Source organism: Heloderma suspectum, chromosome 15 (assembly GCF_057233095.1).
Source record: "Heloderma suspectum isolate Gila_16-S chromosome 15, 16-S_ref, whole genome shotgun sequence".
NCBI classification, from domain to species: domain Eukaryota; kingdom Metazoa; phylum Chordata; class Lepidosauria; order Squamata; family Helodermatidae; genus Heloderma; species Heloderma suspectum.
The window spans coordinates 9,458,999-9,481,577 of record NC_139472.1 but is presented as its reverse complement, the minus strand read 5'-3'; the positions used below and the strand labels follow the sequence as shown (position 1 = coordinate 9,481,577).

Genomic DNA, 22,579 nt, shown 5'->3' with positions numbered 1-22,579 from the left:
CTATTATTATAATTCCTACATTTTCATCCTGCCCTTTTCCTCTTGCAAGGAACCCAAGGTGGTTTATTCTCCAATATTATTCCTACTCAGAGGAGACTCGTTGAAATGAATGGGGCTTCAGTTATTGCTATTATTATAATTCCTACATTTTCATCCTGCCCTTTTCCTCTTGCAAGGAACCCAAGGCGGTTTATTCTCCAATATTATTCCTACTTAGAGGAGACTCGTTGAAATGAATGGGGCTTCAGTTATTGCTATTATTATAATTCCTACATTTTCATCCTGCCCTTTTCCTCTTGCAAGGAACCCAAGGTGGTTTATTCTCCAATATTATTCCTACTTAGAAGAGACTCGTTGAAATGAATGGGGCTTCAGTTATTGCTATTATTATAATTCCTACATTTTCATCCTGCCCTTTTTCCTCTTGCAAGGAACCCAAGGCGGTTTACATGTTGGCCCTCCTCCTCCTCTTCCTCATTTTATTCTCACAACAATCCTGTGAAGTAGGTTAGGCTCAGAGTTAGTGACTGGCCCAAAGTCACCCAGTGAGTTTCATGGTCGAGTGGGGATTTGAACCCAGGTTTCCCCAGTCATGGGCCAACACCCTAACCACTATGCCATGCTGGTTCTTCTTAATGCTCTTGTTTTTATTGTTTTGCAGGTTTTGTTTTAAATTATTGTGCGCCACTGGGATAGCTTTTTAGCAGATAAAGTGGTTGTTGTTGTTCAGTCACTCAGTCGTGTCCGACTCTTCGTGACCCCATGGACCATAGCACGCCAGGCCTTCCTGTCCTTCACCCTCTCCCGGAGCGTGCTCAGGTTCATGTTCATTGCAAAGTTCATGTTCATTGCATCAGTGATGCTATCTAGCCATCTCATCCTCTGCCGTCCCCTTCTCCTGTTGCCTTCAGTCTTTCCCAGCATCAGGGTCTTTTCCAGAGAGTTTTCTCTTCGCATTAGGTAGCCAAAATATTTGAGCTTCAGCTTCAGTCTCTGTCCTTCCAATGAGCACTCAGGGTTGATTTCCTTTAGGATGGACTGATTTGACCTCCTTGCAGTCCAGGGGACTCATAAGAGTCTTCTCCAGCACCACAGTTCGAAAGATAAAGTGGTATTTAAATGCTAATTTTAATATTGTCTCTCATTTATTATTATTATTATTATTTTAGTACATTTGTATCCCATTTTTTTTCCTCTTGCAAGGAACCAAAGGTGGCTTACATGCTTCTCCTTGTCTCCGTTTTATCCTCACAACAACCCTGTGAGGTAGGTGAGGCTGAGAGTCCGTGACTGGCCCAAAGTCACCCAGTGAGCTACATGACTGAGTGGGGAATAGAACCCGGAGTCCCAGTCCAACACCCTAATCACTGCAGCATACTGGCTTCCAGCATTTGTATACCACTCACTGGATACAACCCAATATCCATTATTAATAATTTGTAGATTTTCCATTTCATGTCCAACATTTAACAAATCAGTTTCTTGACATTCATTACAGCAGGACAAGAGTGGGAAAAATATGAATGGGGAGGATTCTTGAAGGTAACATTTGACACAGGAATTGCAATACTCCCCATCTCTCTCAGAACCTTCCCATTTCGGGATTTGGGTGCCAAAAATGGAGGGGTGGGGGGTTAAAAAGAAAGGGGGAGCATAGGAGAAAGAAGTCCCCCCCAATGACTGCGTATTTCTTCAGACTTGAATTTGAGGCTTGCTCAGCAGGTCCAAGCCCCCAAACCTGTTTTCAGTACAGGACAACTGTACAGTGCAGGACATCTTGAAACCTGCAAAGTTACAATGATGAAGAAAGTTCCTCTGAGAACATGCAGAGTGCAGGGCTGCTACCTAATTTGGCTTTTACTGATCTTTTTTAAAACCTAGGGTGCTTCCAAATGAGGATTTTATTATGCAATCGTCCTGCCACATACATAAAATTTTACGTGATGGTGAGGTGTTTCTGTGTCCCGTCACATCTGAGACAAGTCACACAAATGATACTCAGTGCAACACACCGGTAATCTCTAGATGCCTGCAGGCTGCCTAACTCCATATCTTTTCTTTGTCTTTATTGTGCTATTAAAAATTACCACTTTTGAATCGAAGTCCCGTGTTATGGTATTTTTTTTTTCAGCTTCCTGTGTTGAGAAGGAGTGTTAGTTCACTCATCTTCTCACCATGATGCCGAACTTAAACAGGTGCCTAACTGACCTAGTTCCCTACCTTTGTTGACTTAGTAGTTAGCACAAATCCCCAAATAGGTGCCTACATTTCTAGATTCACTGTATATCCTAGCACAAACCTGGTGCCTAACTCGCTTTCCTTTGTTGGCTTAGTACAAAGCCCCAAATAAGTGCCTACATTTCTAGATTCACTGTATATTCTAGCACTTAAATCTGGTGCCTAACTCACTTTCCTTTGTTGGCTTAGTACAAAGCCCCAAATAAGTGCCTACATTTCTAGATTCACTGTATATTCTAGCACTTAAATCTGGTGCCTAACTCACTTTCCTTTGTTGGCTTAGTACAAAGCCCCAAATAGGTGCCTACATTTCTAGATTCACTGTATATTCTAGCACTTAAATCTGGTGCCTAACTCACTTTCCTTTGTTGGCTTAGTACAAAGCCCCAAATAGGTGCCTACATTTCTAGATTCACTGTATATTCTAGCACTTAAATCTGGTGCCTAACTCACTTTCCTTTGTTGGCTTAGTACAAAGCCCCAAATAGGTGCCTACATTTCTAGATTCACTGTATATTCTAGCACTTAAATCTGGTGACTAACTCGCTTTCCTTTGTTGGCTTAGTACAAAGCCCCAAATAGGTGCCTACATTTCTAGATTCACTGTATATTCTAGCACTTAAATCTGGTGACTAACTCGCTTTCCTTTGTTGGCTTAGTACAAAGCCCCAAATAGGTGCCTACATTTCTAGATTCACTGTATATTCTAGCACTTAAATCTGGTGCCTAACTCACTTTCCTTTGTTGGCTTAGTACAAAGCCCCAAATAGGTGCCTACATTTCTAGATTCACTGTATATCCTAGCACAAACCTGGTGACTAACTCGCTTTCCTTTGTTGGCTTAGTACAAAGCCCCAAATAGGTGCCTACATTTCTAGATTCACTGTATATTCTAGCACTTAAATCTGGTGCCTAACTCACTTTCCTTTGTTGGCTTAGTACAAAGCCCCAAATAGGTGCCTACTTTTCTAGATTCACTGCATGTCCTAACTCCTAGTCAGTTTGCTTCTGGCATGAAGCACCAGGTAAAAACAAAGAGACTAATATAAAAATGTGTGTTTTTAAAAGGCTTGGTAATAATTAGAAAAACAGCCAAGATAACAAGCAGCATGCAAAGTCTCACAGAACTGAGAGGTGAATTTGAAATTGCATCAGGAACCATAGACTTGAATCAACGACCATAGTTTTTCCCCTGATTTCTTTATTAATATATTTTATTAATATATTTATAATGTTAATTTCTGTTTCATTTCTTTTTTTAATTTTTATTTGTAAATATAACAGAAACAAAAAGGAAAAGGGGAACAATGAAAGACGGAAAGGAAAGAAAGGATGTGGCATAAAAGTAATTCTTCACAACTCCATTAATAATAATAAAAAGGACTGTATCGTATTGTATTCTTTTAAATATTTCTTTGCATTTTATATTTTCAACTTTTCTGTGGCATTTTAGACTTTTAACTGTTTGCAATTTGCCCAGAAGACATTAGTTATTGGATGGATTAAAAATGTAATAATAAAAATAATATTTATTTCTGAAACGCAACATCAACATTCTGCTTTTCCCATAATGGCAAACAGTTGACAAGACAAATAGCAATTCTGAATTAATAATAATAATAATGGAACAAGTCGAACCAGCCTTTATAGGTCAACCACAATGCAGAATTGCATGGGGAATCCACTCTGGGGTGTTCGTTAACAGAGAACATCTTTTAATAATTAGGCAGCTGTATTCCAAATATGTAACACACAAATCAAAACACTGGATACCCCCTCCCCCAATCTCCTAAGTTGTTTCTTATCTAAGTCCTGTGTTGTGAGGTTTGTTTCTCAGCTTACAGGTGTGAGGAGAAGGGGGATGATTTCTCAGGCTTTCTCCCCCTGTCACTGAACTTTTACAGGTGCTTAACTCACCTGCCTCAAAGAGTTACCTTCATTGTCCTACCTGCTCCCCTGCCTGCATCAAGATCCCAAAAGTCCTCTCTTGGACTTGTTTAATAATAACCAGTGATGCTCACAGCTCGTATAGAAAGAGGAAATGAAAACATACAGCTACAGAGAAAATCAACTTCATCTGAGCACAAGTGGCAGGCAAATGATTGAAGACTCCACCCCAGAATAGCGCAGATCTTTCTTTTTGTTTTTAAGTTGCCCAAGCGTACTAGGGATAGGGTGTTCTCTTTGTCCCACATCCTCTGGGTCAATGGTAACGCTGCTGCTGGTTATTTTCACTTCGTATCGGCAGCTGGCTTCTTGTTCCAAATCAATGTAACGGACTCCGGGAGGATAGTCATCAAAAGTGAATGAAAACTGAAGATGAGAGAGAGAAGGTGGGGATTGGGTCCAGGGGAGATGGTAGCAGTGGAGAAGGGAGCTATCTAGCTCAGAAAACAATTATCCCCAGCTAGGCTAGTAGGCTGAAACCAGGTCTACACCTTGCACCCAGGTGAACTGACCTCATGCCATCCGCTGCAGTTGGGCTCGCTGCTTAGACAACATTCTTGGAGGACTTTGAAGTCTGCAGACAAAAGCTTCACACACAATTTATGGCTGCCGAACTCAGCAAAATACCTATTTTAGGGTCGGGAGGGATGGGGAGAAAAAACAGGAAGACATTAAGCCAAAGTTCAGTGGTCGGGCAGGCAGAAGGTCTCAGGTTTATTCCCCTGCATCTCCAAGCAGGCCAAGAAAGACCCCTGCCTGAAGCCCTGGAGAGCCGCTGCTGCCAGTCAGCGTCGACAATACTGGGCTAGATGGACCCAGGGTATGACTCGGTATAAGGCAGCTTCCTATCTTCCTAAGCACATTGAGCGTGATCCTCGGCAGGGCATGCAGGGATGCAATGCCGGCACTCCCCCACTAGCAACTGTGAAGACATTAAGCTAAGCTCCGAGGACACAGGGAAGTCTGAGCGGGGTGGCAGATGATGTCGGCATCCCTGCCAATGAAAAAGTGTCGGGGCTGCGTCTGTGAGAGCCCTGACTCCACTGCACCACCGGTCCTGCTTTCAATAAAACATTCTGTGTTCCTTAACAACCTGATAGAGGGGACACTTTTCTGAATGCCCTGCCACCCCGGTTGAACTGTCTCTGGCACTCACCAATCCTTTACCACAATATTGGGTCTGGTCTTATCCATCAGCTCATCCCAGTAGCCTTCGTCCCTTAAAGTGATGCGCTGTCTCTTGATGCCAAACCTGAGGCACAGGTAAAAAGGTGTCAAGGACCACCATCAACCCCCCCCCCCACTGCCCCGCCAACAGTTCCCCTCTCCAAATACGCCGCAAGCTGCCAATGCAGAAATAATGTGAGATTGTTGAGAACTTGGAATTCTCTAGCAACACACTTGCTACATGGATCTGTTGCCTTCCTGATAATGCGCGTGGTTTAGCTAATTTAAAAATAATGGCACAATCTAACGCAGGGGTGCAGAAACTCAGGTCCGGGGGCCAAATCCAACCACCGCTGTTTGTTGGGTGGTTTTCCAGCATTTGTGCAGTCTTTTTCTCCCTGTTTTTAAAAGGTTCAGATGGCTTGTTAAGGACTTTAAGCTAAAATGTGCTGGTATTTTGGCCCCACCCTTTTACCCTTTGGCCATGCCCACCACCGGAATGCGGCCCCTGAGAGCTTCTATGAAATGGAATGCAGCCTGTGGGATGAAACAGGTTCAACACCCCTAATTCCAGCTAAAGCACACATGGTAGAGTCCTCACCCAAACCCTGGCTCTTAATTCCAGCTCAAGCACACATGGTAGAGTCCTTGCCCAAACCCTGGCTCTCAATTCCAGCTCAAGCACATATGGTAGAGTCCTCACCCAAACCCTGGGAGAGTAAAACATTTCCGGACATCCTGAGGGGGACGAGGCAAGTTTTTAAAATACTCATAGAATCGGATACTGGAAGGTCTCAGGACTTCCTCAGTGGTGCTCCATAGAGTTCTCCGAACTTCCCAGAAATCCAAGCCCTCTGTGGAAAAGCCAAAAAGAAGGACATGGGATAGATTCTGAAGAGAAACAATAATGTCTAATGCCACAATCAAAACCAATGAGGCTGCAATCCCAGGGCTCCCAGGGCCGAAGCACCAGAACTTCTTAGACATAATTTTTATTGTATTTTATTTATTTATTTCTATGGCACCCAATAGCTGAAGCTCTCTGGGCAGTTCACAGAAATTAAAACCACACAGCGCAGCATAAAACGATATAAAATATGAAAGCTTAAAACTACAATATAACAGTACAACCAGAATAAAAACTAGATTTAAAACACCAGAGCTAAAAGACGAGGAAGCTAAAGTGCTACACTACTGGGAGAATAAACAAGGTCTTCACCTGGTGCCGGAAGAACGTAAGTGCCCGGCGGACCTCTCTAGGGAGCTCATTCCACATTCCATCAGCTGCTACTCTCATCAGAATTCCCATTTCCCTCACAGTACCTGGGGTGGGGTGGGGGATGTTTCCCCCCCCCACCAACAATATATTGTTGTGAACTATCCTGAATTTAAAGTAGTTTGGGGTGGCTTACATAAGAACATCAGAAGAGTCGTACTGGATCAGACCAAGGGTCCATCTAGTCCAGCATTCTGGTCACACAGTGGCCAACCAGCTGCCCACAGGAGACCCACAAGCAGGACATGAGTGCAACAGCACCCTCCCGCCCATGCTCCCCAGCAACTGGTGTGCGTAGGCATCCTGCCTCTGATCCTGGCGGCAGCACACAGCCATCAGGACTAGTAGCCATCGATACCCTTCTCTTCCAGGAATTGGTCGAACCCCCTTTTGAAGCCATTCAAATTGATGGCCATCACCACACCTTGTTGCAGCGAATTCCATAGTTTGACTCTGCTGCGTGAAGTCCTTCCTTCCAGCTGTCCCCATTGGGTTCTAGTCTTAGGGGAGAGGGAGAAAAATGTCTCCCTGCCCACTGTCAGCACACCAGGCATCATTTCGTACTGCTCTACCAAGTCTCCCTTCACTCAGCTTGTCTCCAAGCTGAACTATCCTTAGCTTGGTCGTGAATAGGCCATTCAGACCCATCCGCTTCACTAAGGCCCTGCTACGGCTGGAGATGAAAACCACTAGAACTATTTTTGTTGATCTGGATCAGCCCCGCCGCCTGCGGTTTTTGGACTCTCCTTGGGAGCTGTGGCCGTGGCAGCCGTCCCAATGAGCCCCCGCCCTTGCGAATTCACTCCCCCGCCACTGCACGCAAACAGGGACAAACCTTCTCCGCAAGGGTTCTTGACCAAGTTCCTTGTGCTGCAGCGGAAGTAGCCAGCCCGCCAGTCTCGAGTGCCGCTCGCCTGCGTCTCAGGGTGGTAGCCGTACCGGCGGCATTTGCGCTTCCATAGAACAGGCAGGTCCACCAGGTCTCGCCACTGTGAGCAAACCAGCCGGCAGTTGAACACGAGGTCTCTCCGGGGGACCAGCGACAGTACATCCAGCAGGATGTCTTCAGGCAAGTCTCCGATGGTCACCTTCTTCCTCCGACGAAATTTTAGCAAGCTGAGAGTGAGACCCAGCAGCAGCAGCAGCAAGAAGCAGACACAACAGAGAGAAACGTGAGAACGGGAGAGACTGGGTCAAGTCCTTCAACAGGAAGCGGACGAAGATCTGATGGGTTTGGGCTCCACTTCCTTTCACCCTCCAGCCAACATCGCCAATGGCCGTGCTGGCAGAGGATAATGGAAGCAGATCTGGAGGGTGCGAGGGTGGGTTTGTGGCTAGGAGAGGAGCTCATAAGTCACTCCACAACCACGAAACCTTACTATATATCAAACAACAGCCAAGCTTTACATCGGGATAATATTTCCGATTGTTCCAAAGCACTTCACGTAACCCTCACAACACCCCTGCAAGGCTGGGCTGTCATCAAGAGAGTGAGGATATTGCTGATACAAGTCATACTGCAGAAGATTAAAGTTAATTTGTTCAATAACTGTAATACATTTTAAATATTTATTATTATTATTAATAATAATAATAATAATAATAATAAATACCAGCCTAATTGTGTACACTGCTAGGCACAGCTACGTCTTCACAGGATCAGGTTGGGGAAGTCTGGGGTAGACAGTACTGAACTAGGCGGATCAGTTGTCTAGTCCAGGGGTCTCTGATGTTTTTGGGTCATCAAACTGTGGGCCCATTTGGAATGTTGAGGGAGTGTCCTAGGCACTCTCCAAAATGGCTGGAGGCTTGCCCTTTCATATGGTGGGCATGGCTGGCCACAGAAGACTCATTTCCCAGAAGCCAAACTGCTGAGACTAAAAGAAAAGACATTTGCCCAAGAATCAAAGGACAAGGCAGAAGTGAGGACTGAGCTCCAAAATACCAAAACTCTCTTTTGAACCCAAATAAAGATGGCACTGGAGGGCAGCACTTTGCTTTGAAGTATGCCAGCCTCCCAGTCATTTCTTTTTTTTTAATTACAAAAAGATCTTGAGAAATACAATTAGAATCAGGAGCAGCAGAAAGCCTGGCGGGTGCCGAGAGAGGTGTCCATGGACACATTGGCGCCCAACTCACCACGTTGGAGACCCCAGGTCCAGTCTGACTCTAGATTTGTGGGTATTGCGGAGGCCTCTGGCTGATCCAGTACTGCCCTTAGCAGTGGAGGCCAGTGGCTCCGATTCTGGTGGGAATGTGAAACCATTTTGGGTTTCAGTCAGAACCAACCCAGTGTGCGGCCACTTTAAAAAAGGCAAACTCCATGTTGGACATAATTACAAAAGGAATTGAGAATAAAACTGCCAATATCATACTGCCTCTATACAGATCTATGGTGTGGCCACGCTTGGAATGCTGTGTGCAGTTCTGGTCACCGCACCTAAAAAGAGATATTGCAGAGCTGGAAAAAGTGCAGAAAAGGGCAAATGAAATGATCAGGGGGCTGGAGCATCTCCCCTATGAGAGAAGGTTACAACAGAAAAAGAAAGGAAGATGATGTTAGAACAACAACATTGCCAACTCTAACATATATATATGGGGGGGGGTGATGTAAAGCGGCACAACAGCAAAGCAACAAGGCGCTCTGGATCCACTGTGGATGCCATCAGTCTTAAGGTAAAATGTATAAGAAAAATAGAAAGGCTGACAGAATATTTTAAAAATATATATATATTGAGCTAAACATTTTGGCTTTTGCCTTCAGCTCTAAATATATATTTTTAATTACTCTGTTATTAGTCTGTCTGTCTATCTATCTATCGTGTGTGTGTGTGTGTCTATCTATCTATTCCTTGCTTATTACTCTTTTTTATACTGTAGTTTTAAACTTTTAAATTTTTATAGTGTAGTTTATTGTCTTGTATTTTACAGTTTTAGCAGCTCTGAACCACCCAGAGAGCTTTGGCTGTTGGGTGCTACACAAATGCAATAAATAAATAAAAACAACCCTCTGAGCACGTGCAGTTTGCATTTTAAACTCACTTCAAGCACAGCCCCAGCATGAATAAAGTGCTTCTGAGGCCTCTCAACAGCTGCCACTCTCGGGGTGCTAATTCTGCCCCCCCCCCCCGCAATACTTTGATCCCAAGATCCAACCCTAGCGGTGCCGCTGGATGCAATGTAAAATCCGGTCCTATCTGGGGGGCCAGAGGATGCCTAACCCCAAAGATTCTTAATGCACACACTCTCTGGGCTGCCCCCTCCCCGATGTTTTACCTGGGCTGGGAAGAGGAGAGACAACACCAGGTGCCTCCAGTGTGGAACATGGGACTCGGCAGCGGAGCAGCTGAAAAACAAAAGGCTGGAAAATCCTGTGGGGCGTCTGAGACGAACGGCCAGCTGCACCCGCTCACAGCCTGTCGTCCTCCTCCTAGGCGGGGCAGAGGAGAGAAATATGATGAGGCATCTCTTAGGTCATGCAACTGGAAGAAGGCAGGAGCCCATTCGTCAAGCACGGCCCCGGGTTCGATCCCAGGAATCTCCAGTTAAAAGGATCATCTGGGACAGAGAAGCCCAGTGACGTAGATCTCTGGAGGATTTGCAAGGATTTCTGACTCCCAGTTGTTGAACCGCAAGGCCTTGTGCGGCGGGGCCATGACGTCCTGGTATGCAAAAGAAATTCCTGCGCTTGCCTTTGGGGCACTCAGCCTGACCTACTCACAGAGCTGTTGTGAGGAGAAAGAGAAGAAGCGGTGGGATACAAATGTAATACATAAAAAATAATAAAAAGACAATATTTATTTAAAATGAGCATTTATGTACCACCTGATCTATTAAAAAGGTATCCAGGCGGTGTACAACGGTTTAAAACAATACAAACCACAAAACAATAAAAAAAAACAGGAACATTAAGAAGAGTCAATGTGGCGCAGCGGTTAGAGTGTTGGACCAGGACTCGGCAGACCTGGGTTCAAGTACCCACTCATCCATGAAACTGACAGGGCGACTTTGGGCCAGCCACAGACTCTCAGCCTAGGTTACCTTGCGGGCTTGTTGTAAGGAGAGAAAGTTGGGGGAAAAGAGCAGGGGCGCTCTGCACATGGTCAGAGGCACGATCACCACTCCTCCAGCCGCAAAGATGTCCCAGGTGCAAATTAAGTGCCCGTTTTGCTCATTCTGACTATGATACCCCTTGGTTGCCCTGAGGTCACCCCCCCTCCCCCAAAGCTCTCCTGGGGTTCACCTGCCCTGGGAAGGGCCCAGGAGACATGCTCCCAAGGAGAAGCAAGAGGAGGAAGTGGGAAGTGGCCCGGAGCGAAGAGGAAAGTCTCCTGCCAAGCACTGTCTTTGTGTGTGTGTGTGGAGGGGAGAGTCCCAGCCAAGGCTCATTTGCGAAAGATGATGGGCAGCCTGGTCGCCACGCCCCTTTCAGCCTCAGCTGCCCTAGAGATCCTCCTTGGCTCTCTGTTGTTGCTTGTGAGCAGGAGAAATGGGCGACGGCCAAAGTCAGCCCGGAAGGTGAGCGTACGTGCGTCAGTCTTGCAGTGCAGAGTCTACGGTTTCAAGCCGGATCCTTCTCCTCCTGTTTGGTTTCCTCAGGGTAAGTTTTGCAGAGTTCAAGGGTTTTATTCCCTAGGAAGGGTGGAGTGGACTGCAGCCCCATGAAAAGACGGGGAGCATTAGTATTGATTACTGTTATTAATAACAATTATTATGAATTACTAATAATTATTATTAAGTAATAATTATTATTATTTTAAAGGGCTCTCTCCAGTGTTTTTCCTACTTAGAGTGGACCCACTGAAATGAATGGAACTTACGTTTTACTTATTACATTTTTGAAATGTAAATGTAATAAATAAATATAAAAATTTCTATAATGCCCTAGCCAAAGTTCCCTCCTCCTTAGACTATTGCAATGTGCTCTCTGTGGGGAGAGCACATATTATTATTATTAGTATTAACATTTCTATGCTACCCAATAGCTGAAGCTGTCTATGTAGTTCATAACAATTAAAACCAGAAAATACCAGCCAATAAAATACAGATAATAAAATACAATATTAAAGTTTAAAAGTTATTGCCATTATTATTCATACATTTATATCCTGCCTTTTTTTGCTCTTGCAAGGTGGCTTACGTGGTCCCCCTCCTCTCCTTTTTCATCCTCACAACAACCCTGCGAGGTAGGTCAGGCTGAGAGTCAGTGAGTGACCCCAAAGTCACCCAGTGAACTTCAGGGCTGAGTGGGAATTTGAACCCCCCACTTGGCCATGAGTTCCAGGCCAATACTTCTGAGTCCCAGGCCAACACTCTTAACTACTAAAATCCTCAGTTTCAAATATTACAATATTCTAGGAAGAAAAATAAATAAATAAAGAATAGGTTATATGTAAACTTCAGTAAAAGCGGGCCAGATATCCACACATAAGTCCATTTGCAAGTTATACCTATATACCACTCTTGCAAATGTTGCTAGCATTGTTAAGTCTTCAATCCATTGCATTATAAGCGGTGAGCTCTTATCCTTCCAGTATAGTAGTATCAGTCTTTTCGCAACCAAAAGGTGCGCTGACCACGTGTTCCATTCCAGAAAGCAGGTATGGAATTTAAGAGAACATTTACATCAGTAAATATTAAAGAGTAAATAAATCAGTAAATATTAAAGAAATTAAATATTAAAATATTAAAATAATTAAATATTAAAGGATACAAAATTTATCCATATAATAATGGATAAATAGAATATGTTGTTATATTTGTAACTTGGGGGGTATGCTTTTTTTTATTTGTTTTGTTTTGTTAAAACTCACAATAAAAAAATTGGGGGGAAACACTCTAACCACTACACCATGCTGGCCCTTCCTAACATTCTTGTTTTTATTGGTTTGTGGTTTTTATTGTTTTAAATTGTTGTACACCACCTGGATAACTTTTTTTTTTTTTTAGCAGATAACGATGTATATAAATGTGAATATTCAATAAGGCAACTGACTGGGCAACTTTAGGCCAGTCACTGACTCTCAGCCTAAGCTACCCCTTACAGGGTTGTTGTGAGGATAAAATGGAGAGAAGAGGACCACGGAAGCTGCCTTGGGTTCCTTGCATGGAAAAAAAAGGCGGAATATAAATATAATGTGAAGTGGGTTTTTTTTTTTAATGCTTTCGAACTGTGGTGCTGAAGAAGACTCTTACTAGTCCCCTGGATTGCAAGGAGGCCAGATCAGTCCATCCTAAAGGAAATCAACCCTGAGTGCTCCTTGGAAGGACAGATACTGAAGCTGAAGCTCAAATATCTTGGCCACCTAATGCGAAGAGAAAACTCCCTGGAAAAGACCCTGATGCTGGGAAAGACTGAAGGCAAAAGGAGAAGGGGATGGCAAGGATGAGATGGCTAGATAGCATCACCGATGCAATGAATATGGACTTGAGCACGCTCCGGGAGAGAGCGCAGGACAGGAAGGCCTGGCGTGCTATGGTCCATGGGGTCACGAAGAGTCAGACACGACTGAACGACCGAACAACAATGCGAAGAGAAAACTCCCTGGAAAAGACCCTGATGCTGGGAAAGACTGAAGGCAAAAGGAGAAGGGGACGGCAGAGGATGAGATGGCTGGATAGCATCACCGATGCAGTGAATATGGACTTGAGCACGCTCCGGGAGACAGCGCAGGACAGGAAGGCCTGGTGTGCCATGGTCCATGGGGTCACGAAGAGTCGGACACGACTAAACAACAACAACCGGTTGGTGGATTGGGTGTGTGTGTGAGGGTGTGTTTCTCGGTGTGGGGAAGTGTGACATCTTTCCAGTCCTGGACCATATTTTGGCTTTGGATCAGCCCCAGAGGCCTGGGGCAGCATTTGGGAGCAGGAGGAGACATTCCCTCTTCCCGTCCGGATTTCCTGTACTCCAACTCCAGTTGCCCTGTTATCAACGTATTGTGCTGGCTCGGAATGATGGAGCCTGTAGTCCAGCACATGAGGAAAGCGGGGAAGTCTGAGGTAGACAAGGCTGAACTAGGTGGACCGATAGTCTCTAATGCAATGGTTAAATGTTGTGCAATAGAGCTCAGTTTTATTTAAAAAGGAAGACAGACCTCGTCTCGTTCCTTGCGTTTTAAGCCGCTAGTCCGCATGAAGGTCAGCCCCACCGAACGCAGCGGGGCTTCTGGTCGGGCTGCACGGCTGCGATCCTGACCAGCCTCACCCGAGAGTAAGCAGCCCTGAATGCCGGGTGCGTGAGCGTGTTCCTTTCTTCGGAAGGAGAAACCCTGCGGAGTCGTGACTCGCAAAGGAGCTTCAGCCGGGATCCACACCGCCGCCCCGCCTAAGAAGGGCGGGGGCGACCGCTTGGTTGGCCGATCGCCCCCGGAGGAGGCGAGGCGAGGCAGCGGGAGGGACTTCCCTCGGCTCCCTTCCTCTTGCCGCTAGCGAGAGAGCCGGATGCCGAATCTCTCTTCCTGGGGCGGCGGCTGCTGCTGCTGCTGCTGCTGCTGCTTGCGGAGCGGGGCAGAGACCTAGTTTCCCTCCGCGGGAGGAGCCGGATGTTCGCCGCCGCCCTTTTCCAGCCCAGGTGACTTTCGGGGCGTTCGCAGAGGGCTGCTGGGCAAGGAACAGCCCGAGGAGCGTTTCTAGGCACGACCGGAGCCCCGGGACCGGCTGGCGGCAGAGGCGGAGAACTCATCGCCTCCTGCCGCCTGTAAAGCGACCCGCTGGGACGTCCGGACAGCCACGCGGCTTGGAACCCGTTTGTTTATCTGAAGTATTTTCTTGTTTTTTTTAAATCCCTCTCCTCAAAACAAACTTGCATACGTAGTCGGTCAGACAAGGCAGCCCTTGCCCGCAGGCTCACGATTTAGAAAAGACACGACACTCGAGGAAAAGTAGAGGAGGAGAGAAGAGGAACAAGGGCCCCTCCTTGTCTGTCTGTCTGTCTGTCTGTCTCCTGCTGCTTGTTGCTGGCTTATCGTCTCCGCTGCAGTCGCCAGTCCGACCCTGTTCCCCCCCACTCCCCGCCCGTTTTCCAGCCTCGGTATACTCTAGCGGGTCTGGAAAGCGAGGGGCGGGGGGCTCTCTGGCAGCAAGGAAGGGGTGGGAGCCCGCAGGGTTTAATCAAGCCCCACCAGCGAAGAGCAAGTGAATTGGACAGGGATGCACCCCCCCCCCCACTGCTGTTGTTATTATTCTATTAACAATATTAAATTATTATTTCAGACTAACAAATGCTGCCTCTCGCCTTTCCTTCAGGAAAAACCTGCAACTGTGTGCCCACTTTCCGGGGGAGTAAGGCCGTGCATGGCATCCATGCAGCCATCCATCCGTGCATGGGCTTAGGGGAAGGGGGTGCAACGGTGTGGCAAAGTGGTTCGAGGGTTGGACTGGGCCTCGGGAGACCCGGGTTCTAGTCCCCACTCGGCCATGGAGCTCACTGGGTAACTTTAGGCCAGTCACTGACTCTCAGCCTAAGCTACCTCACAGGGCTGTTGTGAGGAGAAAATGAATTTGGGCAAGTTACTTGTCAAACTCCCCACCCCCCGATTTCTCCAACATCTCTAGTGTAGGAATGTACAGGTTTTGGCCAAGCCTTTCTGCCTGTGTTTAGCGGACTGTCGGACGTCTTCGTTCAGTCATCGGCCTGTCAACAGAATCGGATTATTTTTACGAGGATTTTCTTCCACTTGCGCAAATGTGCATCCGTGCTAATGTGTGCCGACGCATTCTTGCAAGTGCACAGTAGCGCTAATGCGCATTGACGCAACTCCCTTCCAAGAGTGAAAAAAAATGCCTTGCATGTCTGCAGAATCTTTGCGACTTGGAAAAAGCCGGTCCGGTGCAGAATCCGCAAGTGGGATTCATAGAAATCTGAACTCATTCCAATCTGTTGCAGATTTCTCAGACATCCTAATATGTGTGTCTTCCCCTCCTTCTTAGAAGATGGTGACTATCAGTGACCTGCCTGAGGAGATCATTATGGATGTGCTGTCTCGGGTCCCTTCCTGGGACCTGGTTCGCAGCTGCCGTTTCGTCTGCTCGCGGTGGCGGGATGTGGCCGATTCCTGGAACGCAGAGTGGAAGCAGAAGTGCCAACAGGAGGGTTTCGCGACGCTGCACTGCGCTGTCCAGGATTGGAGGACTTTCTTCTTCCTCTGTAGCTCGAGGAGGAACTTAATCAAGAACCCTTGCGGTGAAGGTGCGTGTCTCTCTTTGTTTCCTGCTTTGACTGAGCAGACTCTGTGGGCAGGGCTGACACAGAAGCAATGCAGTGAAGCCAGTAAACGTTCAAGCATGCTGGTTTCTATCCAATGGGGTTCAGCTAAGACAGGACTAGTCCAAATAACAGGCAGAGGTCAACATATTGTGATACTTTGAGCCGCTGAGAGATCTTATTATTATCTTCACACTATTATTATTTAATATTGTGAATCCCTGAGAGATTTTATTATTTGTTGTTGTTCAGTCGTTCAGTCATGTCTGACTCTTTGTGACCCCATGGACCATAGCACGCCAGGCCTTCCTGTCTTGCGCTGTCTCCCGGAGTGTGCTCAAGTCCATATTCATTGCATCAGTGATGCTATCTAGCCATCTCATCCTCTGCCGTCCCCTTCTCCTTTTGCCTTCAGTCTTTCCCAGCATCAGGGTCTTTTCCAAAGAGTTTTCTCTTCGCATTAGGTGGCCAAAATATTTGAGCTTCAGCTTCAGTATCTGTCCTTCCAATGAGCACTCAGGGTTGATTTCCTTTAGGATTGACTGATTTGACCTCCTTGCAGTCCAGGGGACTCGTAAGAGTCTTCTCCAGCACCACAGTTCGAAAGCATCAATTCTTCGGCGCTCAGCCTTCCTCATAGTCCAGCTCTCACAGCCATACATTACCACTGGGAAAACCATAGCTTTGATTATGTGGACCTTTGTCAGCAAGGTGATGTCTCTGCTTCTCACTATGCTGTCTAGGTTTGCCATAGCTTTCCTCCCAAGGAGCAAGCATCTTTTAATTTCATGGCTACAGTCACCGTCTGCGGTAATCTTGGAAGAAAATAAAATCTGTCACTGCTTCCATTTCTTCCCCTTCCATATGCCAGGAAGTGATGGGGCCAGATGCCATGATCTTAGTTTTTTTAATGTTGAGTTTCAAACCAGCTTTTGCACTCTCCACTTTCACCCTCAACAAGAGGCTCTTGAGATCCTCTTCGCTTTCTGCCATTAGGGTGGTATCATCTGCGTATCTGAGGTTGTTGATAATTCTCCCAGCAATCTTAATTCCAAGTTGTGATTCATCCAACCCGGCGTTTCTCATGATGTACTCTGCATATAAGTTAAATAAGCAGGGCGACAATATGCAGCCTTGTCGTACTCCTTTCCCAATTTTGAACCAATCGGTTGTTCCATGTGTGGTTCTTACTGTTGCTTCTTGACCCTCGTACAGGTTTCTCAGGAGACAGGTAAGGTGGTCTGTTACCCCCATCTCTTTCAGAATTTGCCACAGTTTGTTGTGATCCACACAATCAAAGGCTTTCGCGTAGTCAATGAAGCAGAAATAGACGTTTTTCTGGAATTCTCTTGCTTTCTCCATGATCCAGCAAAAGTTGGCGATTTGATCTGCCTCTTCGAAACCCAGCTTCTTTCTTCCGGTAGTTCTCGGGTCGCATACTGCTGAAGCCTAGCTTGTAGGATTTTGAGCATCACCTTGCTGGCATGTGAAATGAGCGCAATTGTGCGGTAGTTTGAACACTCTTTGGTATTGCCCTTCTTTGGAACTGGAATGTAAACTGACCTTTTCCAGTCTTGTGGCCACTGCTGAGTGTTCCAAATTTGTTGGCATATTGAGTGCAACACTTTAACAGCATCATCTTTTAGGATTTTAAATAGCTGAGCTGGAATACTGTCATCTCCACTAGCTTTGTTGTTAGTAATGCTTCCTAAGGCCCACTTGACTTCACTCTCAATTTTTTTTAAATTATATTCAGCGGTAAATAAATGCCATAAATAAATAAATAGAACACAGGCTACCAGTCAGATCAGTGGATCAGGCTATGGCAGGACTGGTCCAGATTACAGGCCAGTGTCAAAACACAGTCGGTCAGATATGTTATGCAGTCCAGAGGCAGAGCCAATAAGGAGTTCAGAGGTAACACGGAGCGTCAGTCACAGGGTAAGGTCCAGGAGCAAAGTGTATGGCATAGGAGCTGGATGTGACACTTTGGCAGAAAGAAAGTCTTTCACGGTTCAAGCTGATCCACGCAGGGTTTTTTTTTTAAGTGTCAGATACTTTAGAGTAAGGATGGGCCACTAGTGACCCCCCACATGTTTTGGCTTACAACTCCCATGGACCCTCACCATTGGCTTTGCTATCTAGGGGCTAATGGGAGTTGTAGGCTGTGAGTCCCCCCCCCACTTTTGAGCCAAAGTACACCTAAAAGAAATATCATGTGATATAGCCCTCACATCTTGTACGTGTCTACTCAGAAGTCCCACTGATTTCAGTGGGGCTTACTCCTAGGTATCACAGCCTTTCACAACCTGGTACCCTCCAGATGTTTTGGCCTACAGCTCTCTGATGGGAGCTGAAGTCCACAATGTCCAGAGGACATCAGGATGGGGAAGGGTGATGTATAGGACTGCAACTTGCATCTGTTCCAGTTGTGCTGTAACCGCTGCACCAAGTTGCCTCCTGTGGAGGCTGGTGGCTCCTATTTCAGTTGGGCAGTGAATCCGCTCTGGGTTTCAGTCAGAACCAGCCAGAACTCTGAAGGAGCTATGCAAGATGCTGAAGCCATTTTGGGATAGGGTTCAGCACTTTGGATAGCTTCTTTAGAGTTCTGGCTGGAACCCAGAGCAGATTCACATTTCCACTGACACCAGTTGCCTCACGCTTCTCTTTAAAGTGGGAAAAAAGGCTTGGTGACAATCAGATTCGACAGCTTGCGTTGCTCCGGAATTGGCTGCTTTTGCTCCTTCCCCGGGCAGGGACTGCAACCGAAGCCTCTCCTTTCTTCTTGGTTTTTCCACAGAGGGCTTGAACTTCTGGGACATTCAGCCGCTTCAAGAGGACGCATGGGAGACTGGGAAGCTGAATAGATTTCCCCTGGACCACGTTGTGTCGGGCTTTGGGGCGTTTAGTGGGTAAGGGACCACGTTCCCATCTGAGCGAAGATGAACTTGCTGACAGGGATGCCGCCTTCTCCTCCTTCCCGTGGGATGCGTCAGCCAGAGTTGAAGGGCAGTGGGAAAAAAGGAGAAGAGCGTATTTGAATTTTGACTCTAAATGTCTAAGGTAGACAACCCAGATCGACGCCTTCCAAATATGCTGGACTACAACTCCCATCATCCCCAGCTAGCATGGCCAATGGCAATTAGCAGTTAGTACAAGAACAGCCATGGCAGAGGTTTTTAATTCCCCCTCCCCCGCTTTTGTCTCTGCTGTTGTTGAAACAATTGGGAGTTGGAAATTCTTGCGGATCTACAGCAGATCAACCAGATATTTGGCATGTGGCTACTCATGAGCAGGGCCTTTTCTGTGGTAGCCCCCAAATTGTGGAATGCCTTCACTAGAGAGGTCCATCTGGCATCTACTTGGTTGACTTTTTGGCACCAGGCAAAGGTGCCAGGCCTTTAAAAAAGTGTTCTTTAACCCTTGCTTGCTTTATTTTTAATATGGATCGGCTGCATTTTAAAATCATCTTCCGTGTTATTTGCTGCTCAGTTATTTATCCATTTTAAATGCTTAATTTTTGTTGCTGCTTTTAAAATGATACTTTTTAACTCGTTTTATTATTGGTTTTATTGTTTTTGCTTTTGTTCTGTATGTCAGCCTGTGAGCTTTGGCTATAGGGAGACTCATAACTTGAATTATTATTATTATTATTGATGATGATAATAATAGATTCCAATCTACCTTCTACCCACTCCCTACCCTAGAACACAAACTTAACATACTGGGTTGGTAATGGTGGTACTTAATGGCTTTGCTGTGTGCCTCAGGCCTGACCCCAAAAGTCAACTCATCACCTTAAAGGATCACGGCTACTGGGACGAGCTGATGGACCACATCAAACCAGATATTGTGGTGAAGGACTGGTAAGTGCCAGAGTCAATGGAGGCAGCAGTGTGGGTTTTGGTCAGTCTCCTAGACAGCGGAATGAACTGATATCTCCAGGCCTGTGTGTCTGCCACGATTTCAAGGGAGCAGCGAATGTAACTGCAGACTGCAGCTTCCATTTAAAGGTGCCAAGTTTCTAGTCCTCAGGACTGTGGAGCTACGGTTGGACGTGTGTGAGCGATCACTGCTGACATCTCAGAAGCCAGAAGGAAGGCTGAACAAGATGCCCAATGGTTGCATTTTTATTTGGCATAGCTCCTTGGAATTTTGAATTCTGTGCCCAATATGAAATTCTGTGGTCGATGGTTCAAAACATGAAATAAATACCAATACCTACAATATTCTTGTAGGATTCATTTCTTAGCCACTTGGAGATGAGGACATTAAAAATGTTACTATCTCCTGTTGGGGCAGAGCCTGGTGATGACCTACAGAGAAAAGGAGGCCTTTTATGTATAGCCAGGGTGTGCCAGCTCTGTTCCCCATGCCTCCCCCATAATAGGTTGCTGGCAGCCCCTCCCTTTAACAGGGAAGGGGGGGGGGGCTTGCCTTCTGCTATACAAGACAGCCAGGTAGAAAATGCCAGGGGAGCTTGACTCTGGTTCTGGAGACCCAGTGGAACTCCACATACCTAGTCTGGGAGTTGGTGTCGACAGCAGCCTTCCACTGAATACGAAGCACTGGGTCCAGGTATCTTACAGTTAGTTCCGGCTCTCAAGCTGTTCTTGGATGCTCAGAGTCACAAAATGCAGTGCGGATGCTGGAAAGTCTTCTGATAATGTTCCTTCAACATCCCTCCCACAAGCACTGTGATTGGAACCCGAAAGGAGAGCCCTTAAAGTCATTCCATGATTGGAAGCTGGAGCTCACAAGACAGCCCCCCCCCCCCCACACACACATTTTCCATTTAAAGAGAGTTTAAGGGAGGTTCGGAAACTGTAAAAATTCTTCTGAAGTTTCTTCATTCTTTCTTCGGTAGAAGCCTGTTTTCTTTGGAGGAGCTCAAATACCTCCAAAGCAACCTGCTTTGGTTCAGTATTTGGGCTTCATCCGAGGGGGATACACACCCCAGCTGGTAATGTGATCGTTGGTGTTCAGCCGGCTTCCGAGCAACGGGGATGTTTGGTTCACCCAACTCATGCTTGTTGTCTTCTTCCCACCCAACCCCGCCACTGTCCAAACCAGGACCGATGTTTTTGACCCTTCTATATACACGTTGAACGTGAAGCTCTTGTCTGCAGACCGTCAAGTCCTCTCTCAGTGTCACACCAAAAACGTGGGCATCATCGCGGATGAGGACGAACTCTGGAGCGAGGTAACGGACGCCCAGACAAAGGGGGAGAATTGGCTTGGGGCTGCTAATGCAGTTTGGGGTGAATGGTTGCCAGGAGGCGTAGCTTTTCTCCACCCTGCGTCTAAGCCTTCCATCCGTGTGGACCCAACTAGCCTTCTCTCTTTTTCTTCCCCTCTCATTTCTAGGTGTCGTACACTTTTTGGAACTACCCGCCCGGGGTTCGCCACATCCTTTTCACACATGGAGTCGGCGGTGTGGACTCGGGCACCGTGACCAACAGCAGCATCACTGTTGGGCCAAACTTTCCAACGTTAGGTTCTAGGTGCAAAGGAGCATTTGAAAGGAAAACTGATACCGGCATAGGAGGAAGATAGTGCTCTAGAGGTGACCTTGATTATTCTCCCTTGAGCCATGTTTATATCCCCCCCTCCTCTATAAGATCTGATGTAATCTTACTGTTGGCGGCTTTCAGCACTGCCATCATTAACTCCCTCATGCGTGGGGTTAAGAGGCAATAATTGGTAGAGAGACAGTGACCCGGTTCACACAACAAGCCAGAGTACAGGTTGAGTATGGGTTGGACTGCGGGTGATCGTTGACCCGCGGCTTGTCATCGAATCATGTGCTGTTGTGTTGTGCGAACCCAGTGGCGCTAACAAACCATGGTTTGTTCACCACGAACAGCCCACGAAGAGAACCCGTGGCTTGTGAGTTTGGAAATCAGCCTCTGCATCCATTTCCTGTACATCAGGGCCAAAATCCATTTTGGAGAAGCTCTTGGGGGCTGCATTGCAATGGTGGGTGAGGCCAAAGGCATCGGGCAAGGCCAAAAAATTTCACAAATACCAGCATCTTTTAGCGTCAAGCTCTTACCAGTCGCTCAGCCTTGACAGAGGCATTCCAACCTTCCAGAATGGGGGAACAAATGCACAAAAGCTGGAAACCACCAATTGGCGGTCGAGGGGAAGGTGGTGGGGCCACCTGGGTACCTGATTTGGCCCACGGGCCTGAGTTCAACACCCCTGCTGTACATTAAATTACGGTCCAGTGTAAACAATGGTTGTGGTGTCTTCTGTGCTCAGAACCTGCATTAGGAAATTCTAGTGTTAGCCATGAATGTGGAGTACTTAAACTGTGCCATCGTGTGCAACAGGGATAGGTGGACTTTAGAGTTGCAGGGTCTGATTTGCTTTTTACCAGAACCATGAGGTCTGCTGACTTAACCCAGGTGCAAAATCCAGGATCAGCAGAGCTCGATGTAAGCTGTCCAGAGGCATAGCTGGGTTAGTCTGTTGGAGCACAAGCAACATAAAGAGTTTCATGGCACAAATTTATGATGGCATCAGCTTTCGTGGACTACTGCCCACCATAATAAATTTGTTACTCTTTAAGTCAGGAGGAATGGGTGGTGGCCTTCTGGATGTCCCATCAGCCCCAGCCAGCATCTTGGGTCCAGCAGCATCTGAAGGGTCACAGGTTCCTTGCTGCTCCTTTAAGGTGTCACAAGGTTCTCTTGTTTTTTAGATGCGAAGTGGTTCTCAAGGGGAAGAACCAGTTAACAACA

General features: G+C 46.6%; 2 protein-coding genes across 6 annotated transcripts; one reads left to right on the top strand and one right to left on the bottom strand.

The window, feature by feature from the left end:
- Positions 1 to 3,509: 3,509 nt before the first annotated feature.
- Positions 3,510 to 13,957, bottom strand: LOC146335304 (F-box only protein 44-like). 2 transcript variants are annotated; one of them, XM_084822056.1, is made up of 7 exons: positions 13,726 to 13,957; positions 9,905 to 10,353; positions 7,464 to 7,744; positions 6,056 to 6,206; positions 5,342 to 5,437; positions 4,698 to 4,812; positions 3,510 to 4,551 (listed from the first exon to the last, which is right to left on the bottom strand). In XM_084822056.1, exons 2-7 carry the CDS (start codon positions 9,952 to 9,954, stop codon positions 4,312 to 4,314), a joined length of 933 nt encoding a protein of 310 aa, XP_084678182.1. In that variant the 5' UTR covers positions 9,955 to 10,353; positions 13,726 to 13,957; the 3' UTR covers positions 3,510 to 4,311. The 2 variants fall into 2 exon arrangements, with proteins under 2 accessions (XP_084678182.1, XP_084678181.1); XM_084822055.1 differs by having other exon boundaries at positions 9,905 to 10,058.
- LOC146335303 (F-box only protein 44-like) lies at positions 13,354 to 22,074 on the top strand. Of its 4 annotated transcripts, none has more exons than XM_084822061.1 (6): positions 13,354 to 13,372; positions 15,563 to 15,818; positions 18,634 to 18,745; positions 19,604 to 19,699; positions 20,907 to 21,036; positions 21,201 to 22,064. In XM_084822061.1, the coding sequence occupies exons 2-6, from the start codon at positions 15,563 to 15,565 to the stop codon at positions 21,387 to 21,389; spliced, it is 783 nt and encodes a 260-aa protein (XP_084678187.1). In that variant the 5' UTR covers positions 13,354 to 13,372; the 3' UTR covers positions 21,390 to 22,064. The 4 variants fall into 4 exon arrangements, with proteins under 4 accessions (XP_084678187.1, XP_084678186.1, XP_084678184.1 ...); XM_084822060.1 differs by lacking the exon at positions 13,354 to 13,372 and adding an exon at positions 14,043 to 14,201 and having other exon boundaries at positions 21,201 to 22,074; XM_084822058.1 differs by lacking the exon at positions 13,354 to 13,372 and adding an exon at positions 14,043 to 14,201 and having other exon boundaries at positions 15,560 to 15,818; positions 21,201 to 22,070.
- Positions 22,075 to 22,579: the final 505 nt, after the last annotated feature.